General features: G+C 37.7%; 1 protein-coding gene across 2 annotated transcripts in view; it reads left to right on the top strand.

The window, feature by feature from the left end:
* Positions 1-282: 282 nt before the first annotated feature.
* The window catches only part of LOC146080423 (cadherin-19-like), a 93,196-nt gene continuing 69,766 nt past the window's right edge, over positions 283-23,712 (top strand). Inside the window, exons 1-2 of one of the 2 annotated variants that reach the window (XM_083187712.1) lie at positions 283-403; positions 15,312-15,619. In XM_083187712.1, the coding sequence (XP_083043838.1) occupies positions 15,419-15,619 (201 nt within the window). In that variant the 5' untranslated portion in view covers positions 283-403; positions 15,312-15,418. The remainder of the gene's footprint in view (positions 404-15,311; positions 15,620-23,712) is intronic. The other variant, XM_083187711.1, reaches the window with a different exon arrangement.

The following is a 23,712-nucleotide window of genomic DNA, read 5'->3' as shown; positions in this document are numbered from 1 at the left end:
AACTTAATTCTTAGGTTCTATTTATTTAAAATATTTTATTTAAGATTCCACAAATCTAGACAAATAACTTTGTGAAAAAGTCATATAGAGGACAGTGTCATTAAGGTTACAAATTACACTTGCACAAGATGCATAACTTACAAGTATAGTTCTTTTCCTTGAGCATGAACTTTGTCTGCTGAAGCTTTCTGCATTTTAATCTAATGAGCTGAATGAACATCAGAGAAGCCTTATTATGATATGTACAAAAGTCCTTGTGTTCTGTGTTTACCACCCAGTGCACCCAAAATAGCAAGCAGTAAGATACTGGGAGGTTTGTAAAACTGAACACAAGAGCTTTTTACAGTAAACAGGATGGAGGATGTGGATTTTTACCAAACTGATTCAAGACGAACATATGTGAGTATGTAATATTATAACTTTCTTGGAAGCGTAGTTAAAGGTTTGTAAACATAATACTAAACTAACTTACTGTAATGATTCTACATAATATTAAGTAATATGTTCTATCAAAGTGTTTGCTTCTTTCTAAATGATTTCATTATGAATGCTTTGTTCAAATGGAAAGACTGAGATAAGAAAATTAACTACTTTAGCAAAAAGTGCTTCATTTCTAAATGAAGTCATAAAATGGATTCAGGTGGAATTAAAATTCATATCTCATTTATAATGATAAGTTAGCTGGGTCAACATTCAATTATTTTGTAGTCAGATTCCTGGATTGCATTGTTTTATTTAACTTCAATTAAAACTAAATGATCAGTTACAATTATGAATAGTAACTGTCATAGTTATCAAGCTTAACAAATAAAACAAAACATAAAATACAGTATTAGTAATTGTATTCAATCGCATAATAGAAATTCAGTTTGGTGTTTTAATTTTTAGACTTTTGTTGACAACAATGCAGTTAATTTACTAAAATGGGAATTCTACAGAAGATGGGATGTTGCCCATATCAACCAATCAGATTATATCTATTATCTTCTAGAAGGTGCTAAATCAATAAGTAGAATCTGATTGGTTGCTATGGGCAACATCCCATCTTCAATAGAACTCACTCTTAGTAAATTTACCCCAATGTATTTTTTAAATTAACATTCTCACTTTCTTTAGTCATTAAAGCATGCAAAATCTTAATTTTAGTAGACGGAAAATGTAAATTATAGGATCCGACAGTATTAAACTATTGTATATTATTATTATTATTATTATTATTATTATTATTATTATTAGTATTAATAGTTTTTTGTAAAATAGTATTGTTATGGTTGTTTCTTTTTTATTCTGTTTTTATACATAAAGAATGAAATTAATGTCAAGGCTCAACAAATAACGTTATTTATGCTCCCTATTCCAGTGTCTGTAAATTAACATTCTTTGGAGAATAGAAGCAATTTTTTTTTCATTTATTAGAACCTGACCTTATGGGCGTTCATGTTTCTTAAGATTGACAGAAACTATTATTTTTAGTTTTATTGCTTATCATTTAGCATTTTGATTTATCATTTGAAGCTTCATGATGGACTTTATTGGGCATTTGCTTACAGAGTTTGTTAAATATAGTTTACTACTACTGAGAGAGGCATGGTGGGATATAATGCCACCCGATTCGGTGGCCATGAAGGATGCCAGCCAAACTCGGACTTTTTTGAGAGTTAAAGAGATACAATTTGGGGTTGGAGTATTTTGACTGTATTTTTTTTAGAACATTTCAGATCAGATTTTTTGATAGGTTTTTAGCTTTTAAAACATATTAGTGCAAAAGTTACTTAAGTTTAAAGTTTTTACCTAAACGCTGGCAAAGAGCAGCTCAGCTCCTAGCTGTAAAAGCTGGTCTCAGAGAAGGCACATCCTGTATTCACTTGCCTTGCTGGTTGTGTATACTTTTATTTTGTGGCTTTAAAGTTTTTGTTTGTATTTACTGAACAGGTTTAATCCGAAAAACAGTTTTTCCTGGTATATGTGTTTATGGTTGGTAATTTGCTATCTTTTGCTTCTCTTTAGAACAAAATTAAAATTGTAAAGTGATTTGTTGGATGAAGTATGCAACATAGATTGCCATACCAAAGACTATTTAAAAAGAAAGTGCTTAAATTGTTATTTTATTCATTCACATTTATTTTGTTTCTATTTGCTTGTTAAATTTGGACATCGTAGGGTTGATTAAGCATTAGGAAAAAAACCTAGTTAATGAGTTCAAAATGTGCTGTAGGTTGAAGATCTAATTCAACCTGATTTTAAGGGACAACACCCAACTCTAAAATGCAATGTAAATATAGGACTGTCGGTCTGTGCGTGCAGCATGCAAGGAATGCCACGTTTGTGCTCTAGTAAAGGTTTGCTCAGTTGAATATTCTGCACCAAGGAAAAATGTGCTTCTACTGTATGTTTCAATTCATTCCCAGTGACAAATGTCCCCACAGATAAGCTGGACTGTAACAGCAAGTACTGCTATTGATGCAATATAAAGTGTTAGAGACCATTCTTATGAACAAATAATGCGCTGATTAGTACACAGGGGGTTATTCTGATTCACTCGGAAAGGCACAATCACTCTCTAATGGACCAAACCATAGGTGGGGCAGATGCAACATGAGAGAGTTAGATTTTGGTGTTTTATTGTTTCTGTGCAGGGTAAATACTGGCTGCTTTATTTTTACACTGCAATATAGATATCAGTTTGAAGTACAAACCCCACCCAAATCTACCTCTCTCTGCACATGTTACATCAGCCCCACCTGCAGTGCATATGGTTTTGTCCATTAGAGAGTGATTGTGCCTTTCCGAGTGAATCAGAATAACCCCCACAGTAATGATTCCTTATAGCTTTTGTAAAATGAAAAGGTACTATTCTGAAATGGCATTATTATTGTTTAGAATTGTGTAGTACACAAACACATACAGTACATGAACAGCAATAGGAGACACTTCTCAAATTTACAATATTGTACTCAACAGCGATGTCAGATGTCACATTTACTGCATTAGTAAGATTGGCTGCTGTTGTGCATTTTATCCTGAGGAAAGGTACAATAAATGTGACATCTGGAAAATTGATACACACATTGTTGTCAAGCACACTATTGTAATTCCAAGGAGTGCACTTATTGCTGATTAATTACTGGATATGGCACCCAAATAAGTTTTCTGTATGTGGTATGCCACCTTTCCCTCTCTCTTTCTCTCTCTCTCTCTCTCTCTCTCTCTCTCTCTCTCTCTCTTTCTCTCTCAATGTATATATAAATATCATCTATCAATATCTATATCTATCATTCATATATATATATATATATATATATATATAGATATATATAATATAATATATATATCTATATATATATATCATATCTATCTATCTATCTATCTATCTTTATATGGTACTTGTTTCCTAGCAGGGCACCCAGTACTCTATTTGTGTACAGGGCTATTCTCCGTACTAAAATCGCATTGCATCGCATGGGCAATTTTAGTTCCGTGTGATGTGATGCGATATTTTAAATGTAATTTATTCACTGCTCTGTTGGCCCAGGGGATCGCATCGCACCGCACCGCACCTCCCGCAAAATCGGGAGGTGCAATGCCATGCCATTAGATATACACTTGTATGACATACAATGATGTTTTAGTCACCCACCACTATCCACACCAGACCGAAGTGTGGCGAGCATAACTAGCCCCGCAAGGGGTGGCTGAATGTGTCCTTCTGACCTTTTTATACCCCCCACTATCCACGTTGGAGTGAAGTTGATTTTATATAGTGTGGCGAGCGCAGCGATCCACCGAGCCTGAAGCATGGCGAGCGCATGCGGAATACATGTAAAGTAATCCGCTACGCTCACCACGCCGATGTGGATAGTGGGGCTCGCAGCGCATGCCACGCTTCGGGGTGGCGTGGATAGTGCTGGTGTTTTAGGAACACATTCACACCTTCAAAATCATACAGTTGACACAGTAATGACGACATGTGTTAACTAAGAACTGTAAATATACTTAAATATATTAAAAAGCTGAATGATAAATATAATAACAATTAATCAATTAAAAACAGTAAAACATTAATTAATAACAAAGAATCACAGTAACAACATCATTATTTAAAAATCACTTAATCATCCTAAGGAAGGAGGGTAAGTGCTCCCAGGATTCTCTCCAATGGGTTATCCCCACCCAATGTTTTTCTCCACATAAATTCCTGGAGATAGGAATTGGCGTGCTGTACCTCTGTGGCGCTTATTGCACCATTTGCACACGTCCCACATTCTTTTGACATTTTGGGTATGCACCTCTGTGGACGGGTTTATAAAGTTAAATCTGTGATTCACTTGGGCGTGCTGGTACCCTGCAAGTTCAAGTTGCTCAGTGCTGTATGCCCTCCATAAGTCACTGTATATTGTGGTGCCTGGCTCGACATTCTTCAGAATAGCCACCATCAATGTGCTTGCATCTCGTCTTGGCACCATTGTGAGGAAGCACTGTCCTGTTTCTCAGAAAATTCCCCTAAATACCCACTGCTGTGGGAACATACGGCCAACATTACTTTTCCTGACGAACATGCTCTCGTCAACCTCAACGATGTGGCCTGGACCGCCAATATGGTGCTGTAGCTGCGCCATGAGGTCCATCGTGCACACCTCCCACATCCATCTATTGTATAAAACAGCCATCTTTTTTTTAAATGTCCAGCTTTTCCTGACAGAACTCAATGGATGTCACCTCCTGGGCCCATGAGGCTATAAAGTGAATCAGGGTGACAAAGGACAAGCGTCACCCAGGAAACCAGTGTGCTCCTCTAAGGCTCACCTTCAGCCGGCACGCTTTCACATGGCAGCGCCACATGCATTCTTTGACTGAAAGGCGCATCTTGTGCCCATTTGCGCAATTTTGCACCACCCGGAAGGAGATCGTGTCCTTGAAAGAAACAGATAGCCTCCTCCTCCATCTGAGGCAGCATGAACACGGTCACAGATGCAGCCATCTCAATAATCGTAATAAAATACTCCAAAATATCAATAAATCACCAGCAGCTCTGAGGTATGCTTCTTCTCACGACAGAATATCACCTTAGAGTGATTTCTGACAGGATCTTACATAGGGCAGGAATGACAAGGAGCGGGAATGGGGAAATCGCATCGCATTGCTATATAATACTTATATTTAAAAATATAAGTACTAATAGTTTACATTTAGCAATTAAAATGGGGCTGTCTCTCCATTAGGCAGCTGCTTGAGGTGGTGGGGATCTGGGGGCTGCTACCAAGTCTGCCTATTGCAAAATGTTCTCTCTTCAGAAAACTTTTCCTTCAAAGATAGTATTTAGAGTGCTTACCTCAATGGAAAAGTTAAATCATTGTTTACTTTAAACCATTGTGTGCTTGAGTTAGTACAGTATGTTCTATGATACATTTTGCCTTGAAATGTACAATGAAAACACAGTCTTCTCTTATCACCTTCATTATATCTAGATTACACCTAATGTATTTAATGTACATGCACAATGAATGGGTACTTCAAAGGTGCATTTTTAACTTGAATCTCCAAAGAAGACTGCTGCTTTTTTGGTGGAGTTTTTTATTGCAAAAGGGGTACAATTGCAATTGTAAAAGGGAAACAAAGTTCTATCCTACATATTTAAAGAGATCAACATCTGAGAGGTTCATTTCATCTTCAATTGCAATAACATTGTCATCCAGAATAGATAGATAGATAGATAGATAGATAAGGTGCGTACAGACGCATTGATTTGCTTTAGCTTTCCCCCTCTCCACCACCTTTCGATTTTGCCTTTGATTTTCCATTTGTTTTCACATTGGATCTGCACTTTTGCATTCGATTTGATTTCTACTGTATATCGAATTTGATTTACAATCAAGGTGCAGTGTACACATTTGATTTACTGGATTGAATTCGATATTTCCTTGGCTGCACAGTCTATTTTTCTTTTAGATATAGAGAAAACGAATGCCAGTCGAAAGTGTCCTAAAAACCATTCGATTGGTTAGCTTTCATTCGATTTTTCTTCTATAAGCAAAATCAAATCGAAAACAGGGAAAATCAAAGCGTTTGCACACAGCTTTAGATAGATAGATAGATAGATAGATAGATAGATAGATAGATAGATAGATAGATAGATAGATAGATTTTATTATTTTAAGCTAATATCTGTGTTCCTTGTTATCAGTTTTTGAAAAGTTTAATATTTTAAAAAAATATTTTCTGAGCCATGGTTTTAGATAATCTTTTTTATGTAATTCTCTTTTTAAAGAACGTAACCTTGCTACTAATACCATTTTATTACATCATAAATAAGTAATCTAGGTCAAAAGCATAAAATCATAGTTTAAACAATCTTGGTGCACTATTTTAATATATATATATATATATACACATTTTGCTTAAATTACAAGAATACCCTTTGTCAAGGTGATCATATATATCTGTCTGAAAGCTCTTTAATTTGGCTTTAAAAATTCCTTTGTAAATTATTTTCTTTATTTCACACTAGAAGTTAAAATACATTTTTACTTTGCCACTTAATAGAAGTGAGGTGGGACTGCATATCATTGAGTCAGTAATACTTCCTTTTTCCTTTCCTGTACCATTTTGTGTCTTCTATTTTGCAGACTCACTGGACTAATTCCATACAATATGGAGTTAAATGTTCTATTGTCAGTGTATGCTCGCTATTAGGATTATAAAGAGTTTTTACCGCATATATAGAAAATTCATACACAACTCTGTCACATCTCCGCTGGCTATAGAGGCCTTGCTGGTTGGTGATTGGGCATTCAAGCATAGGATAAGTTTAGCAACAGCCTCTTACAGAATGACATGCTATACACAGGGCTGGGGTGGGGTTTCTAGGAAGCCATATACATGGCCCCCTTTTTGTTTTGAGACATCTGGCACTTGCCCAAGATGCTACAATTCCAGTAGCCTTTTAGCAGGGCATCTGCTCCTCTAGGCTGGTGCTTTCAGAGCTTCTTGGAAAACCGATGGAGTATGCTGCTTAGCAGTAGTGATTATGAATTGCACAGGGTGTTAATGGGTGCTGAATTGCATGGTGCCATGTACACATTGGATATAGACAAATGTGTTCGATTTCAATTTGCTTATATAAGCAAAATTGAATATAAAAATAGTCCATGTGAACAATGTGTATGCCCTATTAGCATGCTAATTAATGTATGGTTGTAGCTATTTACCAATTAGAGCATTGACAGCCATTCAGTATGGAAGCGTATGGAGAGATGATGTGGGACTGCAGGAGGGGAAATTTATGATTTTCTTTTTTCCTTTTATTCATGTGAATGGGTCGATAGGAGCCCCAGTATATTGCTTTGCCAATGGCACTGGTACTTTTCAAAGGGGATACGGTCATTAGGTCGACAAGCACTGGGTCGACATGCATTGGGCCGACACCATTAGGTCGAAATGTAGAAGGGTGCTAAGTTTCAGTGTCTATGTCGACTGTCGACATTCCGGTAAAAAAACTGTGAAATCCCCAAGTCGACCTTTTGACTGTCAACCTTGCACATGTCGACCTAATTATTGTGTCGACCTAATGACATGTTGACCCAGACATATGTCAACCTTTCTGCATGTCGTCCTAATGGTGTCGAACCAATGCATGTCGACCTAACTGCTGGCACAATAAAACCACAAGCATCTGTTTGTCAAAGTCTATAACAATGGGATTTATATGTAACAATAGGAACAGGATAGGATAACAGTAGGAGTCCTTTTTCATATATGCATCCTATCTATAAATGTATTTTACTTTGTTGGAGATATAGTGCCCACACACCTTTGCCCCTATTAACTCCCTTTACCAATTCACCCCTTACTCAGCATCCATTAACCTTTTCCCATTCAGCACCCATTAACCCATTTATCTTTTGATGGGCATCCTATTCCAAAGACTGATGGTTGGCGACCATGGAATGACTTACAGTATGTCCTGTGTGAATGGATGTTTATGCTAAACATCCTTTGGCATTGGAGCAGGGACGTTCATACAGCGGCGGGCGGCCTTAGAGGGCTTACTAAGAAGCAAATCTTTGCTGCTTAGTGAGCCTTAGTGAATCAGACCCGAAGTTACACTGACCTTTGCTGCATTCAACCTTTTGGCCATGACCACATTATGGTTTGTTGTAGATGATTTTGCATTGAATTATAATTTGGGGAGTTTATTTAGATTATTTTGCTAAGAATGTCATTGTATTGTCAACACCCCCATATCATTTGTAGATCTCTATCCAAGCTGGAATAACTGATTTTGCCTCTCCAACATGAAGCTGAGATTAGAAATTTAGGGCATTTGTCATTTACAGTTTCAGTACAGTCTACAGCAGCGGTTCTCAAACTGTGGGCCCTGAACTTCTCAGTATGGGGTCACGACTCCATGTTGCTGACCATCAGGCTGATGACTTTTCTAATCTCAGTCAGTGATTCCTGGGGTGAAATGTAATAGGATGAGAGATTCAGAAAGTGAGAGATTTGGTAAGAAATCTCCAGTTTTTTTTAAAGCGGCAATCATTTACACTGCAAAACCAGTTTGATGTTGAATTGTAAATGATTGCCGCTTTAAAAAAACTGGAGATTTCTTACCAAATCTCTCACTTTCTGAATCTCTCATCCTATTACATTTCACCCAAGGAGTCTGAAAAATCTGTTGAATTGTCTGTTATTTTAGACACATAATTTTGTGCCATGTATGTACTGTCTGCTGACTACACATGTGTGGCAACCATTCTGCGGTAAATTGCTGGGGTCCTGTAATTATTTTTATTGTCTGATGGGGTCCCAGAGCAAAATAGTTAGAGGACCTCTGATCTACAGTATGCAGCGGTAGCATCATTGTCACCATTAGCATAGATTAGAAAAAAACAACTTACTGTAATGTTATGATTAAGAAATTTAAAGCTAGATTGTGAATAGCCTGGCACTCTATATTCAGAACCAATACTAAGGGAAAGCAGATGTATTTCAGCTGTATTTCAGCTGGTGTGTACAATAATTGTATCTGCATAGTGTAATATATATATATATATATATATATATATATATATATATATATATATATATATATATATATTTATGTGTAGATAACAATGATCACTTTTACTGACAGGGGTTACTAAGATGGGAGTTCTATTGAAGATGGGATGTTGCCCACACAGCAACAAATCAGAATCTACTTCTTGTTTATTAAGCATCTTCTAGAAGATAATAGATATACTCTGATTGGTTGCCCATAGCAACATCTCATCTCCAATAGAAGTCCCATCTTCATAAATAAACCCCATAGTAGAGTATATACAATACAATATATATATTGTATTGTATATACTCAATATATATATATATATAAAGCAATGGTGACCGGCGGCACTCGAATAAATGACACAGACTGCCAGGGTATTCCCAACGTTTAAAGACCTTTCGGTATTCTGCACCTTCATAAAGGGACCGAAAGGTCTTGACTACCCCGGCAGTCTGTGTCATTTATTCGAGTGCCACCGTTCACCATTGCTTTATCTAAATCTCCTGGATTGTCCAGTTGGGGGCCACCGGTTTGTCCATTGTGTGTAACAATGGTGTAACAATAGCCCCGCAGACCCCACGGTGGCGGAGAGACGAAGAGGATTTGTTTGAGAAACGGTCTTGGATAACCGAAGAGGAGAATAAAAACTCCCTGACATCTGAAATTTATTACAAACGCTTGTCAGAGTGGTTGGAGACCACTACTAACGGTACACCTGAATTTTGTTGGGGTGTCTATCTCACAAACGGTGAAGGGTATCACTGTGACGCATAAACGTATTGCACTAGGGGGCGCCCATCTCATCTTCTTTTCCAGATCTCTACCAAACGGTTCCTTTGGACAGGAACCAATAGGAGAGGAGCTGCCACTCCTGGAGAGAGGAGGAACTGTGCATTCGTGTGAAAATTACACGTACTGACTATATTAATATAGAACTAACCCTTTGACTGAAAAGGGGATTGATTCTTAGCGCTAGTACCACCTTCTACACATATATATATATATATATATATATATATATATATATATACAGGGCTATTTTTGTGCAGGCTATAGCAGGAACTGAGGCCATTATTGTAGTTCACTCTTTCTGACAAAATATTTCTTAGATGGACAAAACCATGTGCACTGCAGGTGAGGCAGGTGTTACTTGTGCAGAGATAATTAGATTTGGGTGGGGTTTTACACCTGCCTCACCTGCAGTGCAAATGGTTTTGTCCATCTAAGAAATATTTTGTCAGAAAGAGTGAACTAGAATAAGGGCCACAGTTCCTGCTGGAGCCTGCACAAAAATAGCCCTGTATATATATATATATATATATATAGAAGATATCGATCAGGCGGCACTCTCGGAGTTTGGTGAAAAACAAGTGAGGTTTATTTCTCCAACATGTTTCGGGCTATTGCCCGTCCTCAGGGAACAACCTGAGGACGGGCAATAGCCCGAAACATGTTGGAGAAATAAACCTCACTTGTTTTTCACCAAACTCCGAGAGTGCCGCCTGATCGATATCTTCTACATACCGGGTCCTACGGGTCCAGAGAGGAAGGCACCGGGTAATTAATACAGGCTATGGTCTGTGGAGTGCCGGGCGACATTGCTTTTATATATATATATATATATATATATATATATATATATATATAAAACTAAAGCACATTTCTATATATATTAACCTATTTTCATGTATAACACGGTTCTTTAAATGAAAATTTGTTATCACTTGAACAGGATATTACTTTAGAGATGCACTTAAGTTAGATCCAGTGAGTAACCCGCTGATTGTATATGTGGCTTTGGAGAATTGGAGAACCTTTAAAGCTATAGTGATGGCATAATGTTCCATGTTTTCTCTATTAATATTATTTATCAGGATTTAAACTGACAGATGTAGATATATCTCGGAATGAGATCTGTATTTGCAAAAGAGAAAAGAGCAATAAAATGATAAGGATTGTGCAACAGGGAAATAGACATTTAAAATCCCTGTTCAAACTGTATGAAGATATGCAGCTGTTTAAACAGATAATATCCTCGGTAAATGTTTGCTTCTGCATCAAATATATTGGGGATTAATAACTAGAGGAGAGTTTCTCAGAATTGTTGTGTTTATCGTTGCCTATTTATCAGTGATAGTTCAAGGAATGACATTGAAGTATACGTACTGTATGTGCTGAGTATATATTATTTAAATTAAAAATCTATTTATAATGTAGCTTACAAGATATACAGATTTATATCTATAAGAACTCTGAATACAGTTTTAGCTATGTCCTTTACAGTACATTCTTGATTTGCAAAGAAAACAAACTCTTATTTTATTTATAGTTTTAAAAATGACCAGCAAATGCCTCCTGTAAAAAAACAGGAAAGGGATTTATACACAGTATTTGCCAAACTTACATTTAATTTAACCTTTTTTAGACCAGTTTTTTATTTGAAAGTGAAACCGTCTGGTTTCAAAGTTTAAATTTTAATTAAAATTTTTCTCAAAATGGTCTACATTAAATTTTGAACAATGTTAATGTTCTTATTTTAAAGTGGCTAACCATTGGATCTGCTGCTAGCGCTAGGGCTGTTGAGCCTGACTAGACGTTGGACCTGAAAGGGTTAATAGTATTGGACAGTCAGAAAATACAGTATGACTGTTTGGCAATGTAAAAGGGCATATTTAGCATGAAATATTTGTGGTATATTCCCCAAAATACTTAAATCATTGTAATGCTGCAAATTTAAGTGAAAATATGTATCACCTGTGCATTAAAAAAGACAGATATACACATGCTACAAACCAAACCCACTTCAATGTGCATTATTGGAGTAGCTGCAGTATAAAGCCCCCCATACACGGTCCGTTTTGGCGGTCCGTTTTGTACTTTTAAAGTACCCCTCGTATCAGATTGCATGCCTTGTGCATGCTTTGTGCATGCACTGCGATCCGATACGATGTGTACCTAGTACAAAAAGCATGTGCAGCACATACTTTTTGCACTGTACTATGTGATGCGCGGGAGCGCGCATCGCATAGTACAGAACGGAGCCGGCAAAAACGGAGCGTCTATGGGCTCCTTAAGTCTGGGCTGCGGTTTATCTGCCAGGCTCAGATTTTAAAGTAAGACAAAACATCAATTTGTCGGCATTGGATCTCAGATTCTACAGAAGTCCATCCCTCTGGGATTCAGGAGCCATTCCACACTGGGCATCAGAAGTATAGGGTGTGGGGCTGTGATCTTCAGCTCTGTGACTGTGTCAGTGAAGGGCCATGGACTGCCAAACTACTGTGGCATTACTGTGACTGTGTCAGACTTTGAAGGTTGGTGAGTTGCAGCAGTGCTATGACTGTGCCTAACGGTGCATACACACGGGGGAGATATATTGCTCAGAAATATATTGCTAGCACTATATTGCTAGTAATATAGTGCTGAGCAATATATTGCTCAGTGTCTCCTTTTCATCAGCGACCAGAGATGGTCGCTGATGAGAAGGAACCTCTGCTGGCGGTGCCGCAGAGGTAATCAGCTGGTCGCAGGAGCAAGCGATTAGAACGGGGCTGAAAACGGGAGGCGGCAAGGGTGGCGTCTGCTTTAGTTAAAGGTATTTACTCACTTTTGTTTCCACTTTGCACTGTCTTGTTGTTGTTGGCTTGAGAAAGGGACGAAGCCCCGAAATGTTGCCTACATGCACAAATAAATCCAGTTTGTTTTTTTTCACATCCACCTGAGTGCCGTCCGTCTCTGCTTCCTTATTTATATATATAATAACTATATCTCACTAGTCTCACTCTCCTTAGCCAGCATCTCTTCTGTTCTTTCTGCTCCACTCCACTTCCATCCTCTCTCACTCACTCCAAATGTGTCCCCCCTGGGCCCCACCCTTATAATCTGGACTACAACACACTTGTGGTTTTGGTGAACTATAAGAGAGGATAATATAAAGAGAGAGAGAGGTCGGAAAGAAGACCAGGGGATAATTGGGATTGTGATTTGAAACACGCTCATAAAAAGTGGTTTAAGACCACTGCATACGGTACATCTTTTGACATAGGGGTGCCGTTTGTGTATCAATGTGGTGAAGGGACACAAACTGATATTCTCAAATACTACACTAGGAGGCGCCCATCTCACCCTTCTTTTTCATATATATATATATATATATATATATATATATAGTCCATGGTACTGGCACTCACATCAACATGAATATCTTGCTGGGGTGACAATCCAAGGTATGGAACTTGCTAGCAGGTCACTACTTTGTATAGAAATACAGAATGGAGTCACTCACCAGTCTCAGGCAAATCAAAGTTGATTTATTCAGGCAGCATGGCAATGTTAGTGGGCATCGACGTTTCGGTCCGCCTCTGGGACCCTTGAAAAAGGTCCCAGAGGCGGACAGAAACGTCGATGCCCACTAACATTGCCATGCTGCCTGAATAAATCAACTTTGATTTGCCTGAGACTGGTGAGTGACTCCATTCTGTATTTATATATATATATATATATATATATATATATATATATATATATATATATATATATATGTAGTCCTTAGGCAGGCACTCCACAGTAGCAATATAATAATACCCTCCGAGGGATAGCTGGCAAGTCGGTGCCCTCCGTTGCTGACTGTAAACAGGCAGTGTTATAGCAGGATGCGGGGGCGGCGGCACTCAAATTAAATACACAGCAGGCAGATGTCCCAGGGGACATCTGCCTGCTGTGTATTTTTTTTCGAGTGCCGCCGCACCCGCATCCTGCTATATATATATATATATATATATATATATATATATATATATATATATATATATATATATATATATATATATATATATATATATATGGAAGCATTTAGAGAGCCAGCAACATCTTTGCAAAAAGTATAAATTTTTTATATAGAAAAATTTTAGTGCAATCTTAGCATTGTCCATGTATACAGCATTAGCATGATGCTATGGAAAGCAAAGTCCCCTCCGGGCAGAGCATTAAAGCGCTTTCCATAGCATCATGATTGGTTATCCTGATGACGATGTAAAATACATCAAAAACGTTCGAAAAGTTTACCTGCGTTTGTGTCCTTTATTATATCCGAGTGCCTCCGCTTCACGTTGCTGTATACTCACCTTTGCATGAGGTGTTTTCTGGAAGGCACCGGAACAAGGATTGATTATTAAGGTGTGCTGCCTACCACTGAGACTTATATATATATATATATATATATATATATATATATATATATATATATAGTGGGGGGACGGCGGCACTCGAATAAAGGCACAGCAGTCTGGTAGTTTTACACCAGACTGCTGTGTCTTTATTTGATTTATTGTAATCTCCGGAGGGCACCATTTTTACTTATGTCACCAGCATCTACACATGCATTAAGGAGTGCCATCACAGGATTTGTATATAGAAGCCAATAGTTCTGTTTCTATCTATGAACAGGTGTCTAATTAACATTACTTTTTATTAACATAGTTCCCACTGGCACAGTCATTCTAGTCCATTTTTCCTTATGTGCAACTTTGTTTTTACATCAATTGGCACTTGGTCATACTGGTTTGCTGCAACTGTGAAAAAAGCCTTTATATTTATTACAGCTATACTGTATATTGTAGCGCCAGGATTCCAGATAATTGTATCTCATATTTGCTATCTTCCAACCTAATCTACTTTTAATCTATCTGTGTTCTATCCTAACCCTGTTCCTTTCTCTAGTATATCCATATTAAATGCTTTTTTGCTTACCTACACCTTTCACCAATCTCAGTGTGTGCCTTGCTTTTGGAATCTTCTATGTAGATAAATTAATTATTTTACGGGTCTTGTTCATACAGTATTTGTGTTTGTAATGCAGTACTGTACATTCATGCTAAAAATAAGCATCATAAAGTGACTTCTAAAGTATTCTTTGAACAGATAGTTTAAGGAATCCACAGACATACTGTATGTGTTAAAATGCCACACACTGTGGTTTGTTTGGGTTAAGGCTTTAATTAGCGTTTTAGAACTGAGTAAATAAAAGCAGTGAAATATATAGAAAACAGCTATTTTTTATGTTTTTCAATGTACCGCAGACTAAAAGTTGTCAGTAATGGCAGTCAACATCTTAATAAACACACACATTTTAAACATAGATGATGTACTGTAAAAAAAAAACATATTTTAAATAAATAATAAAGATTAATGGTAAACAGATGTTTTGTGTTTTTCATCCCTTTAATATATTTTCTATAAAGTATTATTTTTCTTTCTTTTTTTCCAGAATTGTGAAGAAAATGGATTTCTGTGGGTGACTCTAACACCCAAAATGTTTGTTGTAGCATAACATTTAATACATAATTTGCTTATTTTTATTTTTGAAAGAGCAATATGAGAGACATATGTATATGGCTGTCTATTGTCTTTGAGCTATCATTACTATGGCCTTGTGCCGTCAGTTTGAGTTTCCTGAACTTTGTTAATCAACAAACTAAACTTCTAAATCATGTAAGAGTCAAACGAGGATGGTCATGGGAGCCACTGTACGTTACTGAAGAACAAGAAGTGAACAAAGCATTGTTTGTTGGACAGGTAAGCATAGCAACTAGCAATGCATTTGTATTTTTATATTGTTTTTGCAGTTGTTGTCCTTTATTACTATAGAAGAACTAACTTATGCAGGTTTTTGATGTACAAACAAATTAAAGCACTGTAGAAAACACTAATAGAGGTCATGTCCATATAAGTATAACAACTAAAGGGGAAGAGAAATATGATAATGCAGAGATATTTTCCATGTTATGCTAAGCTTCATAATGTCATGGGGTGTGGTATAATGATCCAGCAATCGGGATCCTGACATTGGAATCCCGACTTTGGTGCTCTGACAGGGGGCTGAGCGCAAAAAAGCCCCTTGCAGACTTGCTGCATTTGCCATTCTGCAGGCTCCGTGGCTCACTTTGCTCACCAAAGGTTCTATTCTCCCTCTGTGGGGGTCGTGGACCCCACAAGGGAGCATAGCCCCGGTCTGTCGGGATCCGAACTGTTGGGAATTTAAACAATCGAGATTCCAATGTCAGAGTATTGACTGTTGGAATCCTGACTGTCGGGCAGTGATCTAGCAGCCAATGTCATGTTGAAGGAGCAGGGCCACAGGCCCTAAGAACACCAGAAATGGATTGAGGATTAAGGATAAATCCAGGCATGGTCGTTGACTTTACATTAGAGCTGTAATATCAGCCCCACAGACACTAGGAGCAGTCTGCATTTGCCATTTTGACAGAATTTAAACTGGATATTGTCTGCTCTCACATTGTACCTATTATGTAATAATAAAAATCTGTTTGTTATCCCAAACGGTATTGCACTATGGGCTCGATTCAGATCTGCTCACTAGGCTGTGTATTTTCATTATGTGATATGTCATCCGCCCACCCCAAGCAGGCAGGGGTGGGGTTTCTATGAGCTTGCCCACCAACGCCTATGAAATGCTAAGTGGACACTAGCGACTGACCCCCTGCCTTGCAATCATTTTGCAAATGCCCCAGTCAGTGTAAATCGTGTGCTCCAAGTGTTTGCATATGTGCACACCCCCACCATCGGAGACGGGCCAAATTCACTGCTCAACAAGAACATCTGTATCAGCCCCCATGTGCTCTCTCTAAGTTTTAGAGACAAACTACCCCTGATCTTTATGGTCTGGAAAAGAACACATGCTGATTGCCTTACATGACCATCCTAGGTCCAGACATGCTTTATTGACTTGATATGCCATGTAAGTGCATCCTAAAAATAATCATCAATTCATTTCCACAGACAAGTCTGCTCTATGTTTGTGTTTGTTTGAATTCTATAGGAATAACACCACTCCCCTATTGAGTGGATCTTTTGAATCAAGTGGCTTCCTTCATCCCCAAGGTCATATTCCATCAATATACTTTATGTGTGGTATAACTGTTATGTGACCCTTTTGTTTGTATGGTCATTTGGAGTTTGGTGAAGGCTCTCTCTATTGTCCATATAGGCTGAAATCATTTAAGTTTTGCAGTACGGATCATATTTTTGTGAGAAAGAAGGCAATAGATGGCAAATATGTTTCTTAGTAAATGTAGCCCAATGGACCTGATTTAGAGTTGCAAGCTTTGTGAATAACTATCATAAGTAAATAGTAAAAAAACAGGTCACAATAAAGGAGTTACACATGTATGATGAGTACATATATCTCAAGATACTTTGTACCGAAACACAATAGTATTTTTTTGGTCAGCACACAAATGCATCCACAACATACCGACAATTTCTTAGCAATGACGATTGATAATGTTTTATCAAATGTGGAAATTGTATTTCCTTATTCATGCATAAACTAATGTTTTGATTTTTCATATAAACACAAGACAATTGTGTCCTGTCAGTACTACTAATAGATGTGAAGTTTCATTTTCCATAAAATACTCAATTAAGAAGGGACACTCTCACATTTGTCCTTTACTTGTCAAATGGCGATAATCTTTACAGCAGTTAACCAAATAGAAATGAGAATAAGAAATGTAGACTGGAGCAACATGACATAATTGATTCTTAACACAAATTTTTGAATCTAAAGGCCCATACACACTTAAGGCCCATACACACTAGAAGATTTTCGTTTCCAAAGACTTTGCCAAAATCTCTGATGGATTTATCTATCACCAAAGTAGTGCGTACACACTGAGCTATTTTCCCCCAAAGAGCAAGAGATTTTCAGGAGGCGAAAGACTTTGCTGAAAATCTTTCATATAAAAGGATATTTACATAATGGGAGGGGTTAAAATTCCAAGGGTGAGAGCAGGGGCCATTTTATTCAGTGTATTTCTTTTCTTGGGGCCTGATTCAGAACTGATTGCTGGGCTGCGTATATTCATAGCCCAGCGATCAGGTAAATGCTGTCCTGCCCAGGGAAATCCCGCCCATGTGCATAGCTACGATTTTACTTGCAGCCGTATTGCCCCTTACACTTTATGCCACACATCATAATGCCCATTACATGTTATACACACCAGTACACCTTATGTCACACACCGCAATGCCCATTACACATTATGCCACACACCATGATGCCCATTAAGCCACATACCATAATGCCAGGGGCTTCATGCTCAATGCCATGGGTGGGGGCGAAGTGCTCGTTGCCACGGGGGAGTTTAAGAGCTGTGTATATATTACTGCAATATATATATATATATATATATATATATATGAAAAAGCAGCGTCACTCCAAAGGGCTTCAATCAAGAGAATTTATTATAACATGTGGTCGACACGTCCAGGTCGACGTTTCAATGCAACAGCATTTTTATCAAGACAGCGTGTGACCAGATACATATGTATCTGGTCACACGCTGTCTTGATAAAAATGCTGTTGCATTGAAACGTCGACCTTGACGTGTCGACCACATGTTATAATAAATTCTCTTGATTGAAGCCCTTTGGAGTGACGCTGCTTTTCGCCTACTACCTCAACTTTGCGGAAGGCACCCAAAGGCATATTACCACCCCCTTGATTGGTTTGAGTGCCGGCTCTTAGCCACATATATATATATATATATATATATATATTGCATTATAAGTATCATTGGTGGCCAGTGGTGCTAATATATACATTGCTAGCATGTGCCAGCAATGTATATATTACTGGCTTATGTGTCATTGGCGCCCAGTGGTGCAGTAATATATACATTGCTGGCATGTGTCAGCAATGTATATATCACTGCCTTAAAACAACATCATTGGTGCCCAGTGGTGCAGTAATATATACATTGCTGGCATGTGCCAGCAATGTATATATCACTGCCTTAAAACAAAATCATTGGTGCCCAGTGGTGCAGTAACATATACATTGCTGGCATGTGCCAGCAATGTATATATCACTGCCTTAAAACAAAATCATTGGTGCCCAGTGGTGCAGTAACATATACATTGCTGGCATGTGCCAGCAATGTATATATCACTGCCTTAAAACAAAATCATTGGTGCCCAGTGGTGCAGTAATATATACATTGCTGGCATGTGCCAGCAATGTTTATATCACTGCCTTAAAAAACCTTCATTGGTGGTCAGTGGGGTTATGCTCCACACAGCAGGAGCAGGGAGCAAGCCTGTGAGCCTGGGGGTGGGGGGCTTTCTGCTGGGGGCGGGTGTCCTGCCGAGTTGTATGTCTGGCCAGGGGAGTGGAGGAGAACCTGTCACTGTGCAGCAGCAGCAGCAGCGTTGGAGCCAGGAGAAGAGACAGGCAGCGTGGGGAGCGGGGAGGGGTGAGTATGAACAGGGGGAGGGAGCGGGCTGTCAGCTGGACTGAAAGACTTTCAGCTTTCAGTCCGGCTGCTGTACACACTTGGCGATGATGGCTGAAAAACCAGCCATCATCGCTTGGTGTGCTGGTAAAACCAGCAGATTGCCCACCTCGTTAGCGAGGATGCGGGAGCGCGCATCCTCGCTAGTCGGCAATCTGGGGGGCATACACACCAGGCGATTTTCAGCGGAAAATCGCTCAAAACGGCTGTTTTGAGCGATTTTCAGCTGAAAATCGCCAAGTGTGTATGGGCCTTTAATGATTTTCATTTCAAAAGACTTTGCCAAAATCTCTGAAAGATATATCTTTCACCAAAGTAGTTCGTACACACTGAGCTATTTTCACCAAAGAGCGAGAGATTTTCAGCCGGCGAAAGACTTTGATGAAAATCTTTCATTATAAAAGGATATTTACATAATGGGCGGGGTTTATATTCCAAGAGTGGGAGCAGGGGCCCTTTAATTTCAATGTGTTTCTGTTCTTGGGTCCTGATTCAGAACTGATCGCTGGGCTGCGTATATTGGGAGCCCAGCGATCAGGTAAACGCCGCCCTGGCCGTTACCGCTATAATATACATTGGTGGGCATATATATGGGATGCGGTTAATTTCCCGGCGATCGGATTCCCGGTGGTCAAAATCCCGACGCTGGAATCCCGACCGCCGAAATCCTGAAACTTTCTCCCTACGTGGGTGTCCACGACACCCATAGAGGGAGAATAAATTAGCGCGCCGAGCGTAGCGAGGCACCGGGCGCGCTGCGTGGCGAGCCCGCAAGGGGGGGCAATCCACGTCCCCCCCCCCTTGTTGGGATTTCGGCGGTCGGGATTCCAGCGTCGGGATTCCGACCGCTGGGATTCCATACCGAATCTATATATATCTATATATATATATATATATATATATATATATATATAGATATAGAGATATATACACAGTATACACACACATATATATATATATTAATATTAGGAAGCCTTGCATTGGTGTTAGTGGTTATATATATATATATATATATATATATATATATATATATATATATATATATATATATATATAAATAAATATATATAATATAATATAATATATATATATATATTATATATATATATATATATATATATATATATATATATATATATATATATATATAAAATATATATATATATATATATATAATATATATATATAATATATATATATATATATATATATATATATATATATATATATATATAATATATATATATATATATAAAATATATATATATAATATATATATATATATAATATATATATATAATATATTATATATATATATATATATATATATATATATATATATATATTATATATATATATATATATATTATATATATATATATATAATATATATAGCCTTGCATTGTGGCAGTGGTCATTTATTTATATATATATATTGGGACACCTTGCATTGGTGGCAGTGACAGCAGGGGGACACTTGCGAGCAGGGGGCGGCTGGAAGCACTTTGCCGCTGGCACCGAGTGCTGACAGAGGAAGAGGAGGACAGGTGACATGGGGGACCGGGAGCTGCTGCGTGGCGGCGGGCTTGCTGCGACTGCTAGCCCGGGGCGGCACACGGGCTGAAAGTGGTTAATCTTTCAGCCCGTGCAGCGTACACATACAGCGATGATGGATAAAAAACCATCCATCATCGCTGGCATGCTGGTAAAACCAGCCGACGTGGGACCTCGTTAGCGATGATGCGGGAGCGCGCATCATCGCTAGGAGGCAATCTGTGGGGCATACACACTAGGCAATTTTCAATTGAAAATCGCTCAAAACGGCTGTTTTGAACGATTTTCAGGTGAAAATCGTCAAGTGTGTATGGGCCTTAACATATGTTCAATATAGATACAGTACAGTTGCATTTTGATACACACTGTGCATATACTGTAGACAGCAAGAATGGACATAATGCAGATCATAAAAACATTTCTGATACATCCCATTTCTAGCTTTGCCTTACAGGTAGACTAAGATAAGTTAAAATATGATGTTTCTAAGTATGATATTTTCTTTGCCATTTGATTGAGTGACCTTTCTGCATTCTATTTGAAAATGTACATTTGGTACTTGTGTAGTTTCACGGCGCCACGAAATATGTCAAAAAAAGTAACTTAACTCCATGCCAACATGGATAGTTCATACCCCCACTATCCATGTTGGCATGGAGTTGATTTTAAATAGCATGGCGAGCGTAGCGAGCCACCGAGCCCGCAGCATGGGCGAGCGAAGCGAGCCCCGCAAGGGGACTCAGACGCATGGTGCCATACTGGCGCCGTGAAACTACACAAGTACCGTACATTTTTAGAATAGAACTTGGTGGACAAATAGCATTGTATCCCCTATGTACTGTAGCTGGAGTAGAACATGGGACTAATGAAATATGACATCAAATGTGACATCAAATGTGACACAAGATTAATATTTTGTCTATCCACTTTATGATCATGATAAATATAAATATTAAAACAGTTAATAATTATTAATCATGGAATTCTTATATAAAATACAGAGCACTGATTTTGCAGTACTTTCAGTATTTGTGTGGAAAATAAAAGGAACAACACATAAATAGATTGAAGTGTGTATTTTGCTACAACAAAATAAAATATTATTTAAGTCATATACTGTAGTACATTTTTTTGTCAGATATTTTTTTTTACCTACCAGGCTGTCTGCATGAAAAGCTTGTGGGACCTCCAGACCTCAATTTAGTGATTAATAAAAGAAAAGAAAACTTGGACTCAGCTAACTAAACATATTGCATATAGTAACATTTGATATATCAATTTTATCTTTTACGTATATTTTATGTATATATAGCCAAATCTTCATGTTGAATATTATGATTTTTTATAATTGTATTTTTTATATCTGATCTCATTGGGCCAGATGCACTAAGCTTCAAAAGTGGATCATTTCAGTGGATCAATCTTCATGATATAAATGTTATTTATATTTTTCATATTCCTAGCAGTAAAATGTGTTCCCTGAATTTACCAACTGCAGTATATTTCACAAATATGATTATCTCATTGAGATGCACAATAAAATATTAAATAGATTTATCACATTAAAATTATTATCTCAATGAGACATTTTATTGCCTTCTGTGTTTATATTTTTAATATGTTTAAAATCTACTGTATGCCAGTAGGACCCTTTAATCACACTGCCCTGTGTACAAGCCTTAAATTAACCAAGTTTTAGCTCTAACTAACTGGAACATTTAATTGGACCCATAGGGTACTGTGAACAATTAATTAACTGTTTTATTAAGGTCTATGCTAAAGAGCTAGTGTCTTTGTTCTATACAAATAAATAGATGCCAGCAGATACATCCCATAAAAAAAACATATTAAGGCTAACTATAAAGCATCACTCTCAGTTAAATAACATAATTATTTAAAAAAAAAGTTGTTTAAACATGCTTTTTCAAAGCAGATAACTGTTGGTCAATTATAACATAAACATGCAAAAAACAAAAATACAAGTGTGAATGAAAATAGAAACCTACAGTATTTGTTCTGATCAAGAACAGAAATGTTTTCTATGGATTAAAGGTAATACTGTAAGTGGAGTTTCAGTGTTTATAATATTAAATAAAGGGGTCTACTGTATGTATGTAGAGATACACAAGGTTTGGAGATAAAGTAGCAATCAATCAGCTACTAACTGCCATGTTGCAGGCTGTGTTTGAGAAATGGAAGTTAGGAGCTTGTTGGTTGTTAATTTGGGCCTAATTCAGACCTGATCACAATATGGGCACTGCAGTGCAGTTAGATTTAGGTGAGTCATTTCGTTTCTATGTATTGTAATTACCCTGCTGCTTTATTTTTACACTGCAATTTAGATCTCAATTCTAACGCACCCAACCCAAATCTAACTCTCTGCACATGTTACCTTTGTCACACATGCAATGCACATATTTTACCCACTTTGGGAACAAATTTGCCCTGTGATCAAGTCTGAATTAAGCGCCTTATCTCCACCACTTTTATTTCTCCCCAGTGTCTTTATGTGATGCCCTATTACTGGACTAAAAATCATATACTCTTGTTTTACCATGATTGTAAAGTACTCATCTTTTCCCTGTTTTTAGTCCGATCTCAAAGCGGGATCTTATTGGCTATCCAAAACATGTGGCAGCTGATAGCTAATCAGAAAAATGTGAATTTGCACTAATTTTGATGCTTTTTGTGTAGATACTTTCTCAGTGTCATGCTCTGTTTTGTTTGTGAATCTTGAGTCTCAGTTTCGACTGGCTTCAGGAGCAGTGAATGAGAAGCTGGCAGGGCTGATATAACATC

The sequence above is a fragment of the Crinia signifera genome, chromosome 5 (genome assembly GCF_055691185.1).
Source record: "Crinia signifera chromosome 5, ASM5569118v1, whole genome shotgun sequence".
Taxonomy (NCBI): Eukaryota; Metazoa; Chordata; class Amphibia; order Anura; family Myobatrachidae; genus Crinia; species Crinia signifera.
Note: the sequence above shows the minus strand (reverse complement) of the source record. Positions and strands in the feature narration are given on the sequence as shown.